The 21,798-nt window shown below is 39.7% G+C and overlaps 1 protein-coding gene across 1 annotated transcript in view; it reads left to right on the top strand.

The window, feature by feature from the left end:
• Nucleotides 1-21,514, top strand: part of KCNK2 (potassium channel, subfamily K, member 2) — a 78,337-nt gene extending 56,823 nt beyond the window's left edge. Inside the window, exons 6-7 of the mRNA XM_009577627.1 lie at nucleotides 5,299-5,438; nucleotides 21,197-21,514. Of these exons, the coding sequence (XP_009575922.1) occupies nucleotides 5,299-5,438; nucleotides 21,197-21,514 (458 nt within the window). The remainder of the gene's footprint in view (nucleotides 1-5,298; nucleotides 5,439-21,196) is intronic.
• Nucleotides 21,515-21,798: the final 284 nt, after the last annotated feature.

Here is a 21,798-nt window from a genome sequence, read left to right on the forward strand (position 1 = left end):
GCTGCTTTCTGGCTCCACTGCAGATAAGAGCTGAAGAGAAGCCCTGAAGAACTTTTAGGAGGTAAAGGAGAGAGTGTTTCTGAATAGCTGTACCAAAAGTGAGCCAACAGAAGAACTTGGGATTCAGTAATGTAATGGTGTTAAAGGCTGTAGTGCAGGTTGTCATATTAGAAATTCTTGTATTCTCCTCCAGAATTTTTTTACAAGTTTATTCTCATTTGAACTGGAGATCAAGTACTCTGTTCCCAGAAACTAGAATGCCAAAACATCCCCTTTTGTACTCAGAATCTCGGATGCTATTTGGAGCCTATGGAAATTTCAGCTGCAGTTTCCACCAGCAAGAGAAGCCGTAAGGCAAACGTAAAAGACTGATCACTCAAGATGCATGCAAGGAGGGAAAAGATGAAGAGCCCTTGTAGTGCATGTTCAAGAAAATATATGAACAGTATTCCAAAAAACAAACTTAATAGTTCTCTGTCTTACAAAATGGTGTGATTTTTCTAATTTTTGGAGGGGTTGAATTTTTTTTTTATTTTTGTAGGGAAATTTTGTAACTGAAGAAAGTTTATTGTTATAGCTTTTCAGAAAAAAAGTAAGAAACTGTAAGAAACATGTATGTAAGAAACATAAGACAGCCTGCACTGTCTTATGAAAATCAGGACATAGTCAAACATCCCTTTTCTTGTTTTCAAGAGAAACCATTGACTTTAATATGACAGAAGAAAATCCAGCCAATATTATGAATATTCTGTGAAAGAGAAAAGAAAGAGATCTTTTCATGTCAAACGTGTCATTTTTTAGTATAATGAAAGATATTATTGGGTACTAAAGTTAGCACTGAGGTACGTGTATATATATCTATAACAAGACAATATATTGTTCGTATGTACAGATAAATTCTTTAACTGCAGTGCAGATTGGAAGGTATTGTCAAATATTTCTAAGGGAGTTAATCTAACAGGTTTCAAGTCAATTAGATGAGATGTCCAAAACTTGACTGAATTAAGTAGAGGTCAGACATATAAGTACTACATCGGTAGTCTGTTTCACAGCGGGGCATAACGATGGTATAAGGTTACGCTGCAATCAGTCCAATTCAACAGATCACAGAATTTTGTGAGTCTCACCTTAAAAATGTATTCTAACTCTTTTGGTTTGTTTGGGGTTTTTTTTTTTTCTTTTTTTTTTTTTTTTCCTTGTTTGAGCTCTGATTTTTAGCTTATTGCTTCTTTACTGTTTTGGTCTGTAATTGAATTTGGTGTATTGCCACTGTAATACAGATATCTGGGTCTCCACTGTATTGCTTGGCCTGAGACCCAGTCTGTAGAGTACTGAGATATTTTAGTCTCATTTAATGTCACCGAACTGGAACGCTTCACCTGGTGGTCACAGCAGCCCAGTTGATCCGCTCTCACTATGTAATATTACTTACCTGGCAGAAAGACCTCAACAGAAAGAAATCGCTGTCATGCCGAGCAAGAGGCGTGTGTCGAGCATCCCGTAAGAGAGCTGTGCGCTCTCCCGCAGGCTTTCTGTCTTTGTTTGGCATTTGGAAGTGCTCTTTGCCACCTCAGGACTTCACGTCCGTAATAGGGGCTGTCTGGTGTGAACCATGCAGCCTGCTTTAAGCTTAAGTCAGCGTGCCGTGTCTTGCTCGATTTCTGTATAAGAGAGCGTGTAAGGAGTATTTTATAGCTGTGCTTTGTATTCTGAAGTAGCTCTCCATTTTCCACTGAGTGGCATCAAGTAACTCCTATGGCCTACTTACATTCTCTTCTAGCAGACAGTGCAATGTTATCTTGTCCCAAGCATGCTGCTTTCCCATGTCTCCGCATAAGCTAGCCTTTCTCCGTCCCTTTTTGCCGTCCTCGGAGGTAATTCCTTTCAAGCTGCAGGGCTGAACCTCTCTATTTCTTTGGAGTGGGACAAATGGCGTTTCTGGATTAAGCCTGTTGGCCGGGTTTGTCCCAACAGGGATGATGGACAGCTACTCGTTATTCTGCAATTAAAACTGTGTTTGGATTTAATCACATTTCCATACCCAGAATAATTTGTACTGCTGATAAAAAATAATAAAGACATTTCCTGGTTTGAAAGGCCAACTTTTGAATAACCCAGAAATTTGTGCTGGTATGGGATTAAGATACTCAACTGCCAATAGTGCTTTCTATTCTCTGCTTCTACTTTTGAAGCGAAAATGCAAACAAAACCAGACAACTTTTCAGAAATAATTGCATGTTTCTATTTTAAGTCATTTAGCTGTAGAAAGAATGGGGAAAAGAGTGGCAACAATAAAGAAAATTATTTACGTAAAATGTACTTGGTTTACGTAAATAAATAAATAAAAAAGACATATATTTGAAAGCCTGATCCTTTACCTGAGAACCAGAATCTGTCCTAATGCACCTCTGAAATCTTCTCTAATGCCATCCTTCACTAAAACACAGAGCTTTTCGCCTCGGTAAGGAATATGTGTTTGGGCCATATAACAACCTATGCCTTCCAAAGTGTTAAAAATCGCAAATAATGTAAAAGTTGTTTGGCAGATGTAAGAATGGTGGCAGCAGCAATACAATAGCCTGTGATGAAGACGGATGGAAAAACTCTTTGATTTCTCATAGATTTCAAGGGACTTTGGACAAAACATCTCTGCAATAAGCTGTGGCTGCTCTTGGTAAAAGATCATATCTGTGAGACTTCTAGTTAAAGAGTAAGCGGACTCCAGTTTGGAGGTATATTCCTTCTTTATTGTGGTTGTAACTATTTCAGGTAGAGGTCAAACAAAGTTGGAAAAAAGTTTTGTCCCTTGGCCCACAAAACTGCTTTTGCCAAACAAACAATAAAATTCAGCTTCTGCCTTCTCAGCATTTTGCCTCCTAAAGGGCTATATAAAATAATCTGCTTTGCAAAAGAAAGATTTGCTTAAAAAAGCATTTTAAGTAAAATTATGCTATGAAAAATCCATGCAAATGCATCATGTTGATATGTGTTTTACAATGTTACCAGTAAAATTATTAGATGAATTATCTCATATACTTCAATACAAATACATTTACCTATACGTACTCATACCCAAATACATTCATACCCATTTATGTGAATTGTAAATCAGTAGTTAATGAATTCCATTTACTTTAAATTCAGTACAGTTGACTTTTGATCATGTTTTCCTACCAGTGAAATCCTATTTAATGACATTCCTGGGTAACTGCATTATAGCACTCTGTTTAAGCATCACAGGAGACAATAGTTATCTCAGGACAAACATCCTTAGGTATGTCTCTCTCTCCCTGGTATTCCATTAAATTGAGACCTCACCCGAGGCGTCCTTGAAATTCAGAAACTCAACAGCTAATAAAGATTTTAGCTGTTAAGCCTTTTCCTAGAGGGTTGTTGACTCCCTTTCTAACTTTAGGAAAGCTGAACTCCTTTGGGCATAGCTAGATGGAGCCATCTCCTGGCCAGACAGTAAAGAAAACTCTTGGTGGAATATGAATGTGTCCTAACTCCTGCCCTGGTAATTAACTTTGCTGTAAACAAATTAGGTATAAACTGCAAAGGAAATGCTCCCTGCAGACTGGCAGAGTAGGTTCCAGCTTCAGTTTATAAACTTAACACACCAAAAATTAGAAACCAGCTGAGTGGATGCTTTATATGATACTTTCTTGTGCATTGTATGAACAGCTGGAAAAGAAGGTGAACCACCAAGTGTGGTTCATTACTAGCTCCTGATAGAGCTAAGGCGTGGTGGTAATCAACCATTTTTTGAATGACAACAAATTTTGGGCAAATCATCCCTAAAATCCTGTTTTACTGGATTGACTTGAGCTGGATGATGTTAACAAATCGCTTCATTTCTGATGTTTTGTTTGTCTTGGGCTGTGACAAACTCAACCCTTTGGTTGGCTGTTTTCTGTTGTAGACAGAGCCCTGTCTTCTCTCTCACTTGTGACTGTGCAGGTGTCGAAGTATATCCGTTTTTGCAATGTGGATTCATCTCTTGGATAGTTGAGTAAACCACTAAAGCTCAACAGATTTTATTGATGAAAAAGCTTATTGACATGAGAATAACAAAATTTCTCTGTATGAGGGCTTCCATACAAAGATAACCATCAGTAAAATTCTTTGTTATTTGCATGTAATCTCTGTGATGATTAGGTAATAACAGCTAGGAAAAAACATTACTCTTCATGAGAGTTAATCTTGTTACTGTAACAAGGTGCTTGATCTTCTGGGGCCAATTTTGCTTTGACTGTTTCAGTACAGGATGCAGATACATAAAGCAACATATTCTGTACCTGTACAGACTACTTTAATGTGCCTGAAAAGGTTTTACTGTTAGAGTCTCTTCAATTCTGGGCAGATACGCACATCAAACTTCTAGTTGCAGCAACCCAAACTAAGAGCCTGATTTTATTTGTCGTAACACAGCTGAATTGCACGTTTAAGGCGTCTGTTTTATTGTACTGCAGGATGTGAAATGTGAGTTATCTTGTGTTGTCAAGAACTCTGGATGAACATAACTTTTTTGTGTGGAAATAAGGCATCTGTTCTCTGTAGCTGTATTGTATCTGAAAGCTCCATTACAGACGTCTCTGAAATTTATCCTTTTTTACTTTAACACTGGAAGGAAGTGACTGGTGCTTACGGCAGTGGGACTCCAAAAAGCTGCCTTCAGCTGATATCTATTTTATCCACCTTTTTTGAGTATGATCAGTTCAGCTCAAGTCCCTGCACCCTGGTTTCCTCGTCTGCAAAATGGAGATGATAATGTTTGCCTACCCAACAGGGACACTTGTTAATGCAGGTGCTGTTCTTCTTACTAGGGCTAAAGGATTCATGTAAGTATTGAGATGTGTTTTAAAGTCCTTGCAAAATCAGATTTCTCAGGGTATGAACACATTAAGTATTCCAGAACAATACTAAAAATTTGCATTGATATTTGGAGCAGGTGCCAAGTCCTTTCATTCAAGCTGTCCTCAATGACTTCTACCTTAAGAATGAGGTATCAGAAGTTGAATCAGTTTGTCTGTGTTCATTTTTTAATTATTATGAATGATTAGCAATCATTGTCTGAAATTTCCATACTCCAAACTGTATTTTCAAGAGTGGATGAATTTAGATCGTTGTTTATTCAAATTCAGCAAAATGTTTTGCTATGAATTTTTGCATGGGTAAGAAAATAGAAGTTGTAAGAAATATAACTGGGGTTTTTTTTTAGGAAAATAATTAATTTAAAAACAGTTTTGCACCTATAGCTATTAAGTCTGCTTTAATTTTAACTGTATTGTTTTTCAGGGGGATCAGATATTGAGTACCTAGATTTTTATAAGCCAGTGGTGTGGTTCTGGATCCTTGTTGGGCTTGCTTATTTTGCAGCTGTCCTCAGCATGATTGGCGACTGGCTAAGAGTCATATCAAAAAAGACAAAGGAAGAGGTAAGAACATTTTGAAAGGGGAAGAAATACTACTTTTTAAAAACTTTGATTAGAAGTCAGGTGAGCTTATAGCTGCTTTTCCTCTTAGGGCATAGGTCAAACCTGTTCGTGTATGAAGTATGTGCTGCAGCTCAAGCTGCAGCAAACTTTGTAGCAGTCTAGTCAAGCATACAGTGATTTTTTACGTGGCTGCATATAAAATTAGATTAAATGTATTATTAAATTAAGAGTATATGCACAATTGCACCTGACTTACATGAAAAAATTCTCTAAAAGGATTATTCTAGACAGGAGAATGTAGTTCTTAATTTTTGAGGCAAAAATCATTCTGCTTTGATTGTTTTTCTATGGGATGCTAATATGTAAAAAAAAAAAATACTAGATCACTAAATAGTTATATTCAAGATACATTTGATCATTTTATAGTGGTAAGAGAATAAATGTTTCATATCATGCAAGGTATTGGAATGAATTATTTAAATACGCCTAGGTGTATTTTACCATAATATCTTCAGTGGCATGCCTAGTTATTTGTAGTCAGGTGCATTGCTTTCAGTTCAAATATATTTTTACTTGTAAATGTGTATTTATCATTTCGATGATGCTACAATATTTTACGTTAAATTTTGTCGTTTAAGAAAATATCCTGGTTTTGAAAATGTTAGAGGATAAATAAAATTTCCTTCGATTGCAGCTAGCACAGTTCAGGTTTTACTAGAAGTTTGAGGGACAAATTAATTTTCTTTTAAGCAACATATTATTTCCCTCTAATTTAACTTCAGTTCCTCTGCACGCATCAGTTCATTTGTGTTACTCAAACATAAAAACTCTTAATTTCTTTTTGATGGAATGAATATGTTGGTTACTGTGCAGTGGCCTACTGCTTACATTGTTTTAAATTATTTTCCCAGCTGTAGGGCACGGCATCAATGCCTAGATGTAATCCTGGCAATCCCTGAGTTTCCCAAAGACCTCGCTGTAAAGGGTAGCTTACACCTATATACCTTCACTCATTACAGACCCTCAGGGTCCCTGCCGCTTTCTGACCAGAGGGCAGCAGTGATGGTGACAGCAGGCAGGAGGACGTGAGCTGGGTGCTTGGGCAGGATTAAGCCCAGTTCGTGAGGCATGTGGGGCGGGCAGCCCATTTCCATTGCCCTTGCTAAGCTCATAGCTCTTTATAGTTAGAGGCGGCATTGTGGCACGTCTGTTGTAAGTACACTTCTACCAGGCATTTCATAAACACTTAACTCTGAAGCAGAGGACAGTATTTATTTGATCAGTTTCCTTTAAGGAGTATCATCTTTTGCCCCTATGCTGTAAATTTGAAAAGATATTTATAACTTTCCTTACACAACGAGCTTTACTAGTGTCCTTCACAGACACGGAGCAGCAGGTATCACACAAGCGTTCCCATTTGCAAGTTCAACAGTTTGCAGGATCACCATTTTGTTTTCTGGAAAAGCACTGAGGGCGTCTTTAACACCCAGCCTGCATGATTTACACTGACTGCAGGGAAACCAATAGATCACTTCAAATGCCATTAACCTGCATGGTTTTTCTTCATGATTTGGAACTTCAGAATTAGGTCGGTCTAGGCCTTTTTTCCCTCTGCACTAGAAAGAAGTAAGAGCTGGGCAAGCACATGTGGTGTTTCCCCTGTGCTCTCTCCTAGTGTCTAACTGTTCTCAACTTGGGGCATTTCCTAAACTGCATTGAGTTTCCCTGGGTTACTTATTTCTGGATTCTTGAAAAAATGTGATATGACTGAGGCACTATGAATTGGGACTACGCAAAAATACCTTGTTCAGGCTCGGTTTTGCTGCATTTCCTCAGACACTGATGACACAGTTTAGTTCTTCACACTAATTCCTAGAATTAATCTGGTCTTTAATCTCACTTTTCTCATACTCTTCTCTCTTATCCAGACAGTAAGATTGCTGGATAAGACGCTATCTTGACTGTATAATTGTACATAGCAGATTGAGGGTTTAATCTTGTTTAGAGTGTCTCATTATCCATATTTTTATAATGATGATAATAGATTAAGAATGTTTGAATTTTATACTACCTCGTTTTTATTTTATACTGAAGCTATTGCAATATAGACTAACTTTGGAAAAGATTTAAAGAAACACGAATTGAACAAACTCGTGGATTCCTTTAACACATTAAATACATTCCTATTTTTATCAGGTAAAACTCCATTTGCCAGGTTATGCAGCACAGTGCTATGCCAAACTTTCTTTTCTCAGGCACCAGGAATGCATGCCCTATTTCATCTTTCCATCCCTTCTCACCTTTGTAGCCTAAACAAGCATATTCATTTTGTCTACAGAAAGGAAAACCTCATTCTTCAGATATATCCAAATTCTCTTGGCTGCTGCAGGTATTCAGGATTTTGCTGTATAAAAGTGTCTCACGTGTGTTAGGTTAGATTAAAGACAGACATAACATAATTGGTACCATTTGTTCAATTAATCATATCTCTGATGTTCAGAAATCTCCCCCCCACTTTTTAACCCACTGCTCAGGCATGTCTGAGAATTCATGACAGAGAGAAAATGTTTTAGCAGTTTAAAAATGCTACCGTTTTAAAAATGATGGAGACCAGTTTGAGAACTAAATTGTGTCATAGCACAAGTTGTGTGCTAGTTAGAAAATAAGAAAAATTATTTCTGTATTCTATCCTAATGATACTTTGTAGGAAGAAAGTTATATAAAGATATTGCATTTTTTTATAAGATTGGCTGTGCTTGAACAGAAGCGTTGTACAAATATTCACTTTACAGATAGCATTTTATGATAAAAACTGCTGCTCTTAGCTCATCCTTACTATCTGCCTAGGAAAATTTGAGTGAAGAAGCTGAGGGAGTTTAGTGGAAATGTAGTCATCAAATCTCCTCTATGCCAGCAGAAGCCAGAGGAGACTCTGAATTTCTTGTATTGTCTGTTTTTTCAGTTAAACCTAAATTTACGATGGTCTGTTCCAGCTTCTATGGATGCAGAACATAGTGGAAGAACCTATCTGGAGTTCAAATAGTAGAAATGAGTGCAATGGAAAAATCCTAGTTCTAAGTATGTTTTTTAACTGTCTTTTAAGGAAACATTCTGTCAGTCCTTGGGGAAATAGCTCATTATACCTAAAGGTAGCCTTTGAAGTTAGAAACAATGTTATATACTGAAATCTACTGCGAGACAGAGGCTATGATAAAATCTATAGGACCATAATTAATGCACTCTGAAAACTGAAACAGTTTAATACATTTCCTGGGCAATATAAGACACTGAAAATCTTCCTTCACAAAACTTAATCACTGTGCGTATCAACACCTACAAGTAAACAAGATTTTGTGTAGGATTTGTATCATACCTTTCATGAAAAAAATAGTAGTAGTCTGCCGTGTTTTAGATACAGGAGGGAGCAGATCATTCCGTAGTGATCAGCTGTGTTGGTTTCAGTGGTCTGAGGCTGAGGGCTGATAGCAGCCAAGTCTAGTGAATTGTACCAGAGTCCAGGATGAAGACAGAGGGATTGCAAGTGTTGAAAAGCCCCTCTCTTTGCTTCCCCTCAACAACCAAAACTATATATCGGCTGAGGTATTTAATATCTCTTTTGATAGGCAGCTGTAATAATCGCCTTTTTGCCTTTTCCTATAGTCTAAAGTAAAAAAATAGTTTATCGTAGCATATTTAGGGTGTATATTGTGAAAGGAAACCTCCATATTCTAGGAAGTGGGCATGCTGATAATGAGTATCACCTAATATCTATAGTCCTGTTCACATTTTTCTTAATGCAGTTGCATTGGTCTTAAAAGCAGTTTACATAAGACTGCAGTAATAATGCATTTCACTGTTTCAACAAAATAAAACATCTATTTTTTTCAGGATGCTACCAGGAAAGTTTGCCATATGCAAGTGGAACTGGGACAAAAAAATCTGATCAGATATGCACTGATCCACAATAATGCTGTATTTTGTTATTAAAATACAGATAACCAGAATGTCTGTCAGTTGCTCAGGTGGCTTTTGTCTCCTGAAATACTCTTGAGAGTTTTGAATGCATCAAATGGGGAGGGAAGTGAAAGACAAGTAAAGACAGAAGTGGGAGTTTTAGGACAGATCTGCTGCTGGAAGCCGTTCATACAGTAAGATAGATGAAGTGTCAGAAAGTCACTGGAACATGCTGTGTGCTGTAATCTTAAGTAGGCGATCTGTCTCTGAAGTTCAGCTTCAGCTGTACTAGCTTGCCTTAAACTCCCTCCTTTTCATTATTCTCTATACTCTGATTACTCAGAGCACTTCTAAAGTCTTCTGATTTTAGTTTCTTTGAAAGGTAAAATTTCACTAGGTTTTTTTTCCTTGTCATATTTTTCTTTTACTTCAGTATGCAGTAGCTTCTGAATTTCAGCGTTTCCAGCAAAAATGCTTACTCAGCCAAGAATCTTAGTTATATGGGCTATAAATTTCAAATTCATGTTTTTAAAATTAAGTGCTTATATCCCTTGGCCTCATGATATTCTTTGTTAAGCTCTAGTCCAGACTCAATTCAAGTCAATGAAGATGGGATTCATCTCCAGTGTAGATATCAATATCTGACATAGTCATCTACATTCCCTTTTGTCGTGGTTTAACCCCAGCCGGCAACTAAGCCCCACACAGCCGCTCGCTCACTCCCCCCTGGTGGGATGTGGGAGAGAATCAGAAGGGTAAAAGTGAGAAAACTTGTGGGTTGAGATAAAGACAGTTTAATAAGTAAAGCAAAAGCCGCGCATGCAAGCAAAGCAAAACAAGGAATTCATTCACTCCTTCCCATCGGCAGGCAGGTCTTCAGCCATCTCCAGGCAAGTAGGGCTCCATCACACGTAACGGTTACTTGGGGAGACAAATGCCATCACTCCGAACATCCCCCCCCCTTCCTTCTTCTTCCCCCCGCTTATATGCTGGGCATGACATCATATGGTATGGAATATCCCTTTGGTCAGTTGGGGTCAGCTGCCCCAGCTGTGTCCCTTTCCAGCTTCTCGTGCACCCCCAGCCTGCTCGCTGGTGGGGTGGGGTGAGAAGCAGAAAAGGCCTTGACTCTGTGCAAGCACTGCTCAGCAGTAACGAAAACATCCCTGTGTTATCAACATTATTCTCATCCTAAATCCAAAACACAGCACTGTACCAACTACTAGAAAGAAAATTAACTCATGCCAGCTGAAACCAGGACACCTTTATAGTCAGTGGAAGGAAATGAATTATTTGAATTTTTTAAGGCATCTACCATATGAGATGAATTGCGTCCTGGAAGAGCCCGATCTCTTCGCTGTATATCAAGAGTCCAAGTGACTGACTCATGTTAGACATCAGCTCAGTTTGGACAAGTGATTTTTCATGCTGGGTGTCTTTCTTTTGAATTGAACAATATGGATCCAGCTTTAAAGACCAAGCCTAAAATTTCATGAGAAATAGCACATTCACTTCTTGTGAAAATTCAAGAGACAGTTGTTATCTTTGATATTTATAAACAAATTAAAAAAAATTGACTCATCTGAATCATCATTCAGCTTAATCTTCTTGTGGCAGAGCTGTCACTCATGTCCATCAAAACAGAATTAGGCTTGTCATGTTGATGCCATGGAGATTATCACACTCCCTATAATATTTGTTGTCTTTTCATTTTACTAGCTTCAGGCTAAAGGTGCTCACCCAGCATAAGGGTCCCAGCCTAAAGAGAACTTTAACCCATCTCTCATATTCCCCAAGGAGGGACCCTAAATGTAGCCTGTGTGCATGAAAAGATGAAAAAATGAGCAGACTCAAATGAGAAACAGTTTTGCAAGGTTTTAGTGAGTTGAACTGGCATACCAGGCAAACAGATAGACCTCAGAGGCTGTTCAGTGAGGGTGTGTGACCAAGGAGGAGGAAGGAGAAGTTCTTTCAGTGGTGGTGAGCTCTTAACCTGGCTCTCGTTGTTTTAAGAAACAAAATTGGTTCACTTAGAAATGAAGGCGATAAGAATAACTCTTCAGCCTGGCTTTTTACAAAGGTGTGAGCCAATTGCTGATCCATTGTGCATTGTTTTAAGTGAGACGGATCAGCTTCTGTTGAAGAAAACAACTGTTTGGGCTTTTCCTTTTCTTACAAAAAAAACCCCCCACCCAATTGCAGTAGTTTTCAGAATTGTATATCCACAAGTTCAATCAGTAGGTCAGACTTGACGGAAATCTGTTCCTAGAAAGCACTGAATCAGAAATATTTGTGGGAGATGGTCATAGTGGGGAAGCAATTGCATGTGAAGTCCTGCAAGGCAGTGATTAATAGGGGTGACACAATTCTAGGATGTGCAAGCAGGGAAAGATTGAATTCCTGTAGGAAAGTGGTGTTACTGCTGCAGATGTTATTAAAAGATATATTACCATTAAACAGTCCCTAGATCTGTGGTCTAAACTTCAGAAAGAATGTAGAGAGCTACAAAAATGGCAAAAGAGCCATCTGAAGAGAAGTCCGCCTAGCATTAAGAGTTTTTTCCAGTCCATCCAAGATGTACAGAAAAGTGTATTTGAGAAAGAATAGCCACATTCAAAAAGGTGATTGTTTGTAATAATTTCTATGAGATGGGGAAAAATATAAAATCTTTCTACAGTAAATACAGCCATAGGTCTCCGGTCAAATTTGACTAGCGACAGGACAACAAAAAAAACCACCCCAAAAATGAAAGATGGGAGTACAGTCCTTCCATAAAGTCTTGGAGATGTATAAAGAGTGGTATTGGTGTAAGGAGAGGGTAGAAATGGCTGACCTGGTTTTGAATGCAATTTGATCTCTTCCCTTCTCAAGAGACTGAGTATAAGCCGTCCTGGTGGTGGTCTCGGTCCTGCCCTAGCAACAGGCCGTAATACTGAGTTCCTGTATCGATCACACTTTTATGAGTACACTGTAGTACTATGTGCAATAATGAATACAAAAGAACATGTTGTTCTGAAAGTCCCAGGAAAACTAATCTGCTGATGGTTTTTGACACTTTTTTTGAGATGTCATTCCTCGTAGCTTTGGTCATGTGATGCCTGCCTAACTTCAGGTTCAACACACACGCACTAAGGTGACATCTACACTGTTATCATTTTGGTGTGGTTTATATTTATATCGTTTGTGTTTATATCACGCCTCTCAGCTGGGCATATTAAAGCCCTTTAGAGAGGGCTGTTTTGTTATTGCATATTAAGCACCAGGTCCCGAAGTGATGCTGGCGTGGTGCTGATTACAAGAGACGTGCTGCCTAAATGCACTTCCACGAGCAGCACGGCGTGCTGTGCCCGCCGAGGGCAGGGGGTTGGCAGCGCGTCGCTCCTGCCCCCGCCGGGGGCAGGGGTTTGGCACTGCCGGCGCCGCGCCTGCCAGCCCCTACGCCCGGCCCTGCTCTCCCACGGTGCTCCCCCGGCCGCACCGTCCCGAGGTTCAGGGGAGATGGAAACGCCTCCAGCGCCGGCTGCGTGCAACCAAGTAGTGATGGCGAGAGCTATTCAATTTGCAAAAATAAAACTGGAGCAAGTGACTTATACTTCATAATAAGAGGAATTGATTAAAGAGAGCTCAGTTAGCCCCTACGCCCGGCCCTGCTCTCCCACGGTGCTCCCCCGGCCGCACCGTCCCGAGGTTCAGGGGAGATGGAAACGCCTCCAGCGCCGGCTGCGTGCAACCAAGTAGTGATGGCGAGAGCTATTCAATTTGCAAAAATAAAACTGGAGCAAGTGACTTATACTTCATAATAAGAGGAATTGATTAAAGAGAGCTCAGTTATAGCAGTGGCATTTCTTGGAGTTAATTACCTGTGAAGATTCCCTGAATGTACATTATCATGGCTTACATTAGGAAATCTTGATTTTTGGAGACAAGATGTAATTGATCCTCTAGGTTATTGTGACAAATACATCTGTGATTTAAGTCTATTGACAGAGTGATATTTAATCTGGAAGCTGTTCAGCTCACGTCTTCATGATTAACATTCCTGGAAACTTTACTTTTTTAAGTTAATCTCAGTGCTTGGATATTGTTAGGAAAAGACGCTAAAACACGTTAGAAACACTGAGTGTGTATGCATTTGATAGCTGTCTTGTGGACAAGTCCCCAGACAAAGCCAGTTCAGCAGAATACCCTTGCATTTTCAAGACGTTGTGTTGACAGTGAGGAAACTGCTTTGCAGTCATGGATAAAAAGGACTGAAGAAACTATGGAATACTTTCCTTTGCAAGGGATGAGTGCAGTTGTAATACTAGTGTTGAACGACTGAAGTGGAGCTTTAATATTTCACACAAATATCACTCCAGATATTGACATTAGAAAGTTAAGAAATAGTTTTTCCTGGGACTTGACCATGTAGTTACTCAGGACCAAGTCAAAATTAAAAGTCTTTTTTTGTGTTTTCTTTAGCATATCTTTATAAGCTAAAAACATCCAATAAGTTTATGAAACAGTCGTCGTCTCTTTCCTGTGGGAGAAAGTTGAGACAGTCTTTCAACTGCCTGTGGTTTGGGTTTCATTATGCTTCTAGTATAATTCTTAAAAGGTTTGTTATTTCTGGCTGCAGCAAAGTCAGTGGCTGTATAGCGCAGACAGGGAATACATGCTGTTCTCCTGAATCACCTTAGGCTCAGCTGGTAGAGCTTCATGTAAACCTAAGTAGCTTCTTGTGGTTAATACGGGTGGATGTCATTCACCCTCATCAGGTTGAAAGAGGGGTTGGGTGGCTGTCTGAGGGAAATGAAACAACTAAATAGAACAGCTGATTTTGATAGGAAAATGTCAGCATCTTTTTTTATCTTTGGAAGTTATTAATAAAGCAGAACATTAGGGACTGACATAATCAGGCCAATAACTTGTGTACAGTATTGAGACCCACACACATGCAGCTCTGTGCAAAGAGGTGTCTGATGGGCAATATTCAATAATAGTTCTGAGGAGGTACCTAACATAGGAGTGTTCATATTTCTGGAAAAAGAGGTAAAAAATAAATGTGGTGACTGTTAGTATATCTAGTTCTGGTTTTGTAGACATGATTTTTTTTTTTTTGGTAGGCTACCTGTTTTTATTTTGTTGAATCAGACCATGATAGAGCAAACGGGCCGTTTCTGCATCTGCCATCTGTCACATCTCCACAAAACATATTCCCACAGTTGCCACCGTAGATGTTCCTCCACAAAAAAATAATCAAAATTCATGGGCTCTCTGCATTCCCATTGGAGAATGTGGTTTATTTCATCCAAGGCATCAGATGCGCTCATGGAAGTTATGTGGGTGAAACTAAACAATCATTGCTCACCAGAATGAACTCTCAAACATTACTTATTACAGGACTGAATAGTCCAATTTCCAGTGGGAGAGCATTGTTCCCAAAACATTTCTGACCACCATGGCTATAAAAATACAACTGTCTATGTAATTTAAATGTTACTCCAGAAGATAGCAATTTCACAAAGTAGAATCTTTTCCCCTCTAATATTTGCCTGAAAAACAGAGGGACATGTATACCAGTCAGGGGAACCAAAAAAGAGATCACTTACTGCTTTATTTGTGCCATTCACTTTGAAATTGAAGTCTGGTAGCTTAAAGACCTGGTGTAGAAGGGTTCTCTGCTACAGAGCTGAGGTCCTGCCAGAATGAAGGAATAGAAGATAACGGTTAAACACCTGGGAAAGCTCAGCATAGGTATCTCATTAGTGCCTGTGGTATTTCTATGTTGCATTTTGTTACTCTTTTCCTTTACCTTTAGAGACAAGTAGAGCACAGTCTTCTCTAAATACCTGTCCAGCAATTACAGCACAATGGGGTTTGGGTACTTACTAATAATGCTATAATTACAGAAATACTAAAAGCCAGACAATCGGGATGGGAATTTATTTAGTTGGACTATAAATGAGATTCCCTTAATGTACAGAAAATGCACAGGCTTCAATAAAAATGTCTGTGAAACTTGTCTTTTTCTATTCTGCACTCCAGTCTTCTCTAGCCTATAGACAACTGATGTAGTGAACATAAATTTGGGGCCAGCAGTAGCTCGGGTGGGAAGAAGTGGTGTATGCTTGCCCAGAACTGCAGGAAAGTGAGATGGCAGATAGGCAAACCCTCCTACCCACGCAGGGAATCAACCCACCCCGCAGCTGCATTGTTAAACCCATCAACCCTCTCTGTACCTACATTTTTTTAATTTCGTTTTTCAAGTGGGACTTTGAGAACAATTTCTGCAAATGCTGGGTGAGTTTTTTGAAAGCTAAGACAAAATGTTATATACTCTACTCTGCTGCCTGGATAATGTGACATGTACATGCTCTTTCTAGTGTTGTCTCTGAGTAGCGTATTATGGAGAGGTTAATTAGATGTGTTATTTTTAAGTAACAGAAAAAGTACATTGGAGAGGCAAAATGAAGCTGCGAAACTTTGGAGAATGCATTAGGGATAAATGTTAGAAATTATATACTGAGGAACATCTAGAGCATTAAGAATATCTGTAAGGAAGGTCACCTTTCTGCCGCCCCTCTCCCCCCCAAAATGCAGTCAGATATCTCCAGCTCATCTGCTTGTTCTTTAATTCTTTTTTTTTGGCTTGCGCTAACATGGCCATTGTAAAATGTATAAGCCCTGTATGCCAAAGGAAACAACATAAAGTGCAGCTATGAAAGAAAAAGCTACACACATTATTTAGAAATAGATATTTTAATTTTCTTGCATAGCATATATAATGTTAATTTTTTTCTTTTTTGGTACTTAGTGGTTTAGCTCCTCCCAAGTATATCATAACTTTCATGTCATATATCTGAGTTCCATCCAAGCAGGCTACCTTTCTTCCCACTCTGTAAGTAGAAGGAGATCAACTGGTTATACTGTAATGTTGGGATTTTTCAAGAATCTCCCTGAGAGAGAGGAGCAAGGGCGAAGTTAAGTTAGACGTGTGTATTCATTTTGGTCAATTTAAGGATGTCCTTAATTATGCCTGTGGTTTTTTCTGTTAGACACTGATGTGGCTTAATTCAAAGTAGAGATTATTCATGTAAAGGTTATGGCTACATGGCTTGTGCTGTCCAGACCACATTTAATAGGATGAGTGGTCTTCCTGCATGGTGGGCAGTTTTGTTTGTGTAATTATTTGGATATCTGTTGTGAGCGGAGTGTCCAGAAAGATCCCCAAACTCCTGACAAGTATAAGGAATTAGAGTAAATGTACTGAAGAATGAAGCAGGTGCCTTCAGTATCTTAAAATGTTTTTTTTTTTCTTTTAGCAAGTAGCATCCCCTTGGACATACTTACATTCCAGGTTATGCTGCTGGCCTCTATCCAAGCACGGAGCTCAGCTAGACAGTGAGAAAGCTAAAATATGGTGGCGATGAAAATGAATAGAGAGTTTTGGTCTCGCCAGTGATATTGGCTGAGAGCCAGTTTTAGGTCATTATTAATTTAGATGGGTTTTGGCAGGAATAGGTGAAGGAACAGTTGCTTAATGTCCATGTTTTTTCCTAGTTCTGTCAAATTCAGTATGTCTGTCTTTAAATGATACTGGTGATAACGTATATGCACAGCCTGGGAGCTGTTTGGTCATTCAGGAAGTTCATGCAGTATTTTTTTGATGTATAGTTAAAAACAAACAGACAAACCCCCAAAAGATCAAGAGTGACTTTAACAGGAATCAGTAGACATGCTTCAAAATTGTTCAGAGGCTATATCCTTGTTATATAGAGTAAATGTGACATTTCCACCACAGGTAGACAGAGACACCTTAACACAGACATTTAGAGATGCTACTAGAGATGACCTGTGCTATTTGAGACATCCCCATGGGGCTGTCAGATATGATGCAGAATGTATAGGATATCCAGGCCCATCTGCAGTGGTAGCTGGAGGCCAGGCAGCCTGTGCTGGGCAAGGAATTGGCTGTTCATTTGATAGGAAAGTATCTAGTTTTTCATGGTGAAATGAGCTGTGTGGAATATTTAGTTGTGTTACCATTACCATATTTCTTGACAATTCGTCATTTAGACCTGTCTTCCCTGGACTCATAAGGCAGTAGGGTATTTCTTCATAAATACCTAATAAAGTTATTAGCTGTAGGTGTTCAAAGTACAATGTTAATAGGTTAAAGTTGATACTCCTTGTGAAATATGTCTAACACTTTGCAGTCTAATTTGGATTTTGATGTGGAGGAGGTCAGTCCTGGAGCTGGGGTAGGGACTGTGTCCCTATTACTGGTGGCATCTCTATTCCCCGAAGGTTAGGAGTGAGCAGCATCACCAGATTAGTGCTGCTTATTTGCACGGCTGAGTCAGGTGCTGTCACTGTGACATGTTTTTCCTATTACTTTTGAAATATTTTGTGTCATTCAGCCTTATGTTGTCAATAATTTCTGTGACTAAAGAGGCCTCGTCCTCGTGTCAGGTTGCCCCCAACTATGACAACTGCAGAGTCTACACAGCTGTGTGCTGTAATGAGGCAAGAAAATTGGAGAAAAGTAAACAATTGTTACAGTAGGTAGGTATGTGAAGATTTTTTTTGAGCAGCATAGGCAACTGGCATTTCAATCACTTTGCATAAGACATTTTGTGGCTGTCAGCCCCCAGATGAAGAGGAGCTGTAATGTGGTATGATAGGATGTCATACCCTAAGGACAGAAAGAACCTGAACATATACAGAAATGTCCCTATGGATAAAGGAGGGATCAAATTATAAGAGCAAATTGCTTGTGTACACTGGCAGTTAAAAACTGCACATTTCTTTTCCTACAGCCTTTTGTGCTTGAGTCCATAAGTGCAATGGAATTAAGAGTTTTATTCTGAAAAGATAACATTTTTGCGTGCATTTCAGTTCACACAAAAGCTAGGGGCTGAAAGCAGTAATTTGGGGCGTGCACAGTTCACACAACACTGAACTTCTAGTTTCTCATGCTGTTCCAGTTATCTCTGTTTTACTACTAATGCATTTCAATTCTGCTTAGCAATAGCACTGCATTTTTCAATTTTTTTCTATGATTTTAATATAAAACTGAAATTGTGCCAAGCAGCATCATAGCTCTGGTCTATGGGAAGATAGGATTGAAGCCACCATGTTCCACATCACCTTAATTGGAACATAAGCCATCTCCAAAAGCATATTTAATGATATGCTGGTTGCTGAGTCAGGTGCTATCACTGTGACATGTTTTTCCTATTACTTTTGAAATATTTTGTGTCATTCAGCTGGTTGCATAAACTTGCTTCCCAAAAGAAATCTAATTAGAATTTAGTAATCAGATATCCTAACAACTACAATTTAAAAATTCTCCTGAATAACTTACATGCACAGGAGTTAAAATATAGCAGCTTGTCCTGTGCAAGACAGGTCCATCACCAGCATGCGGCGAGGTGGGCTGGCAAGGGAATTCTGAGCCTATCCTAGGGGTTACATGGACTTGCTTTCGTCAGAAGCATGGCCAGTTGTTTTTTCTTTGCTGGGAAAACATGAGAGGAGTGGGAACAGAAACTACTAGTAAAAGGAAGGTTTAAAAGCATATGGGGAGACAGTTCAAGATGCTTGTAGCTTCTCGTAGGTTGCAAAGACACAATTTTAAAGCTACCAGTCTGATAACACCCCTTGAACGTGACCATCTGCAATGCCAGAGTGCGTGCCTGAGCAAAATAACTAGTCTGGTGAATGCTTACGCAGCTGGTGAAGGGTACAAATGTGTAGGGTAACATAGGAACCCGTATACTGGCTCTTCGCTCCCCTGGACAGAAGCATGCTCCAGAATCTGAGCAGCCTGCCCTTACTAAAGCTTCAGAGGAAGACAAAGATGCCCCAGGGCATGCACTGATACCACTTATCGTATTTTTATTACTTGTTTACTACAAATAAAAATATTGTAGCAGCTGAAATGTTTCAGCATTACAGATTTCATTATTTTCAGAGCTGAAGTGCAGTGTGTCTGATCCTAATTGCACAATTTAAATACTAATAATCATTCAGCTGGGCGAGTCCTCTGTGTATTACAGATAATAATCCTTGTTTTAGCAAATATACGTAATGGGGTCCACATCAGTCATATGCGTAATACACTGAAGCTGAGACAAATGTAACAAAATGACCCCTGGGTAAAGAGATCTTTTTGTTTTGTTTCTGGAGGGGGAAAGTTTTCCTGAAACCCTGTTATTCCTGGGTGAGCTGATTATTTTTTACCTTCGTTATGTTCCTGTTTTCCACTGCACTGCAAAGCATGAATAAGCCTGTGGCCACTTTTCTCTGATGGTTTACCCCCCATATTTCTCTGTGTTAGGTGTTGTTGGTTTTTTTTATTTCTATGCTCACAAGTCTGAGCTTGCTTGCCAATGATTGAAATTCTGGACTGAGCAGTACCAATTAGACTAATTTATTTAAGTGGGTTAATTCTTCTGAAATACTTTGCTTTGTAGTTATATTTATCAGCAGTCTATCTTCCCTGTGCTATGCCTTCCAACTATTAAGCTGCCTACAAAGCAGAGATTTAAAGAGAAACAATCTATTTCCTTTGCAGTTATGAGATAATCCCCTCAAAAGGTGCCTTCTTTAATTACCTATATAACTTATTTAATATTGTAACAGTGGTTTGGTTGAAATACAAGAGCAAAAATACAAATAGCGTATGAATTACAAGGCCATAGTTCACCTCAGACTATTATCTGGGTGAGCTGCTCAGCCTACCTCATGCCATATCTGAGGAAAAATAAGGATAACTTGGGATTCTGTGCCAGCAGCTACCTTCCTCCCCCCTCCTCAGCGCTACCCTCAGAGCTTGGGCTCATGGGGTGCCCCAGCTTTCCTAGTACTGAAACCCTAAAATGGTGGAAAGAAATCTTAAGGGGTAAAAACTATGGTAGTTTTTAGTGAAAGTGGATCAGCCTTTGCCAAGGCTGTCAATATAAGGACATACAGAGTTAGAGCACAGGAACTGAGCGGGCAGCAGGGGATATGCATATGTTCGTGAAATGGTGGCGATGGTACAAACTAGCACCTCGCAGCCAACCTGACTGGAGATCTGGGCACAGCAGGGGAAGTACCCCCTTCCAGCTGTATGGTAATTGTACAGCAGCCATGTGCGGTGACTGGCAGGCTGTGTTTCCTTTGGATGTGATCGGTAACAGCTCCCGGAGTCCCACTCTGCTATTGTCTGCCTGCTGGTTTTTAGTATGTCACTTCGGCGGAGTCAGGGTGCTAAGCAGCCGTGTTGCTGACATGACTGAAACTGCTGCTGTATTGGTGCTACATTTGAGCAAGCACAAAAAAGAGAGAATACAAGCAGCTGATGTTTTCCTTTAAAAAAGCTTTTCTGTCTAAATTTAGAAAATTCCTTGCCAAGTCTCCCAGGGATCTTTCCAGAGACAGTAAAAGTGCTCATAAATAACCCTGCACCCTAGTAACGATGCACACCACAGCCTGGATTGCTGGGATTTCAGCATCCCCTGACCAGCTGGGTACTGTGCAGCTGTCAGCGCGCTGCAGCTTCCCCGTATTGTTGACTGCCTATAATTAAAGAAAATTTACCAGAAAAGATTTTTATTGTGTTTTTAGAATCATTGCTAACTCTTACCTAGTGCAACGTTTTTTCTTGTTTAGTTGCTATCAATAAAAGAGTGAGTCTGCAGCATAAGAAATCTGTGCCCGCAGCAGCTGTTTGCCAGCCCAAAGAGCATTGCTCTCTCACTAGGCTCTTGAGTCTAAACAGTGTCTAAAGTCCTCGGCCCCATAATGCTTCCTTTTTTTCCCCATTTTTGCTGCAGGTAGGGGAATTCAGAGCCCATGCTGCGGAGTGGACAGCCAATGTCACCGCGGAGTTCAAAGAAACTCGAAGGCGCCTGAGCGTGGAGATCTATGACAAGTTCCAGCGGGCTACCTCTATCAAAAGGAAGCTCTCCGCAGAACTCGCCGTCAATCATAATCAAGACCTGACTCCCTGCAAGAGAACCCTGTCAGTCAACCACCTCACCAGTGAGAAGGACATCTTGCCAGCTCTAACAAAGACGGACAGCATTTACATGAATGGTTTGACACCACACTGTGCAGCAGAAGAGATAGCCGTTATTGAAAACATTAAGTAGCCGTGACTTTGGATCCCAGTCCTTGAGAAGCTCTTGGCTTAGACTAGCCATATACCTTTTATTCTCCGCCCTGTTGATGATCAATGCTAATGGCATTTTATGTGTGTGCATGAGTTCCACAGAAACTACAGTCCAGAGTTACCATCGCATCTCTTCAAAGACACAAAGATGAATGGCACTTCTTTTATCGAAAGATGCTGGAACAAGCAACATCTTCTGCCTTTATCTGCCCAGACTGTTTTTCACGTCTCCTAATGTGCCATACGGCCTCAAGAATGAATCAC

The sequence above is a fragment of the Fulmarus glacialis genome, unplaced genomic scaffold (genome assembly GCF_000690835.1).
Source record: "Fulmarus glacialis isolate BGI_N327 unplaced genomic scaffold, ASM69083v1 scaffold30315, whole genome shotgun sequence".
Lineage (NCBI taxonomy): Eukaryota > Metazoa > Chordata > Aves > Procellariiformes > Procellariidae > Fulmarus > Fulmarus glacialis.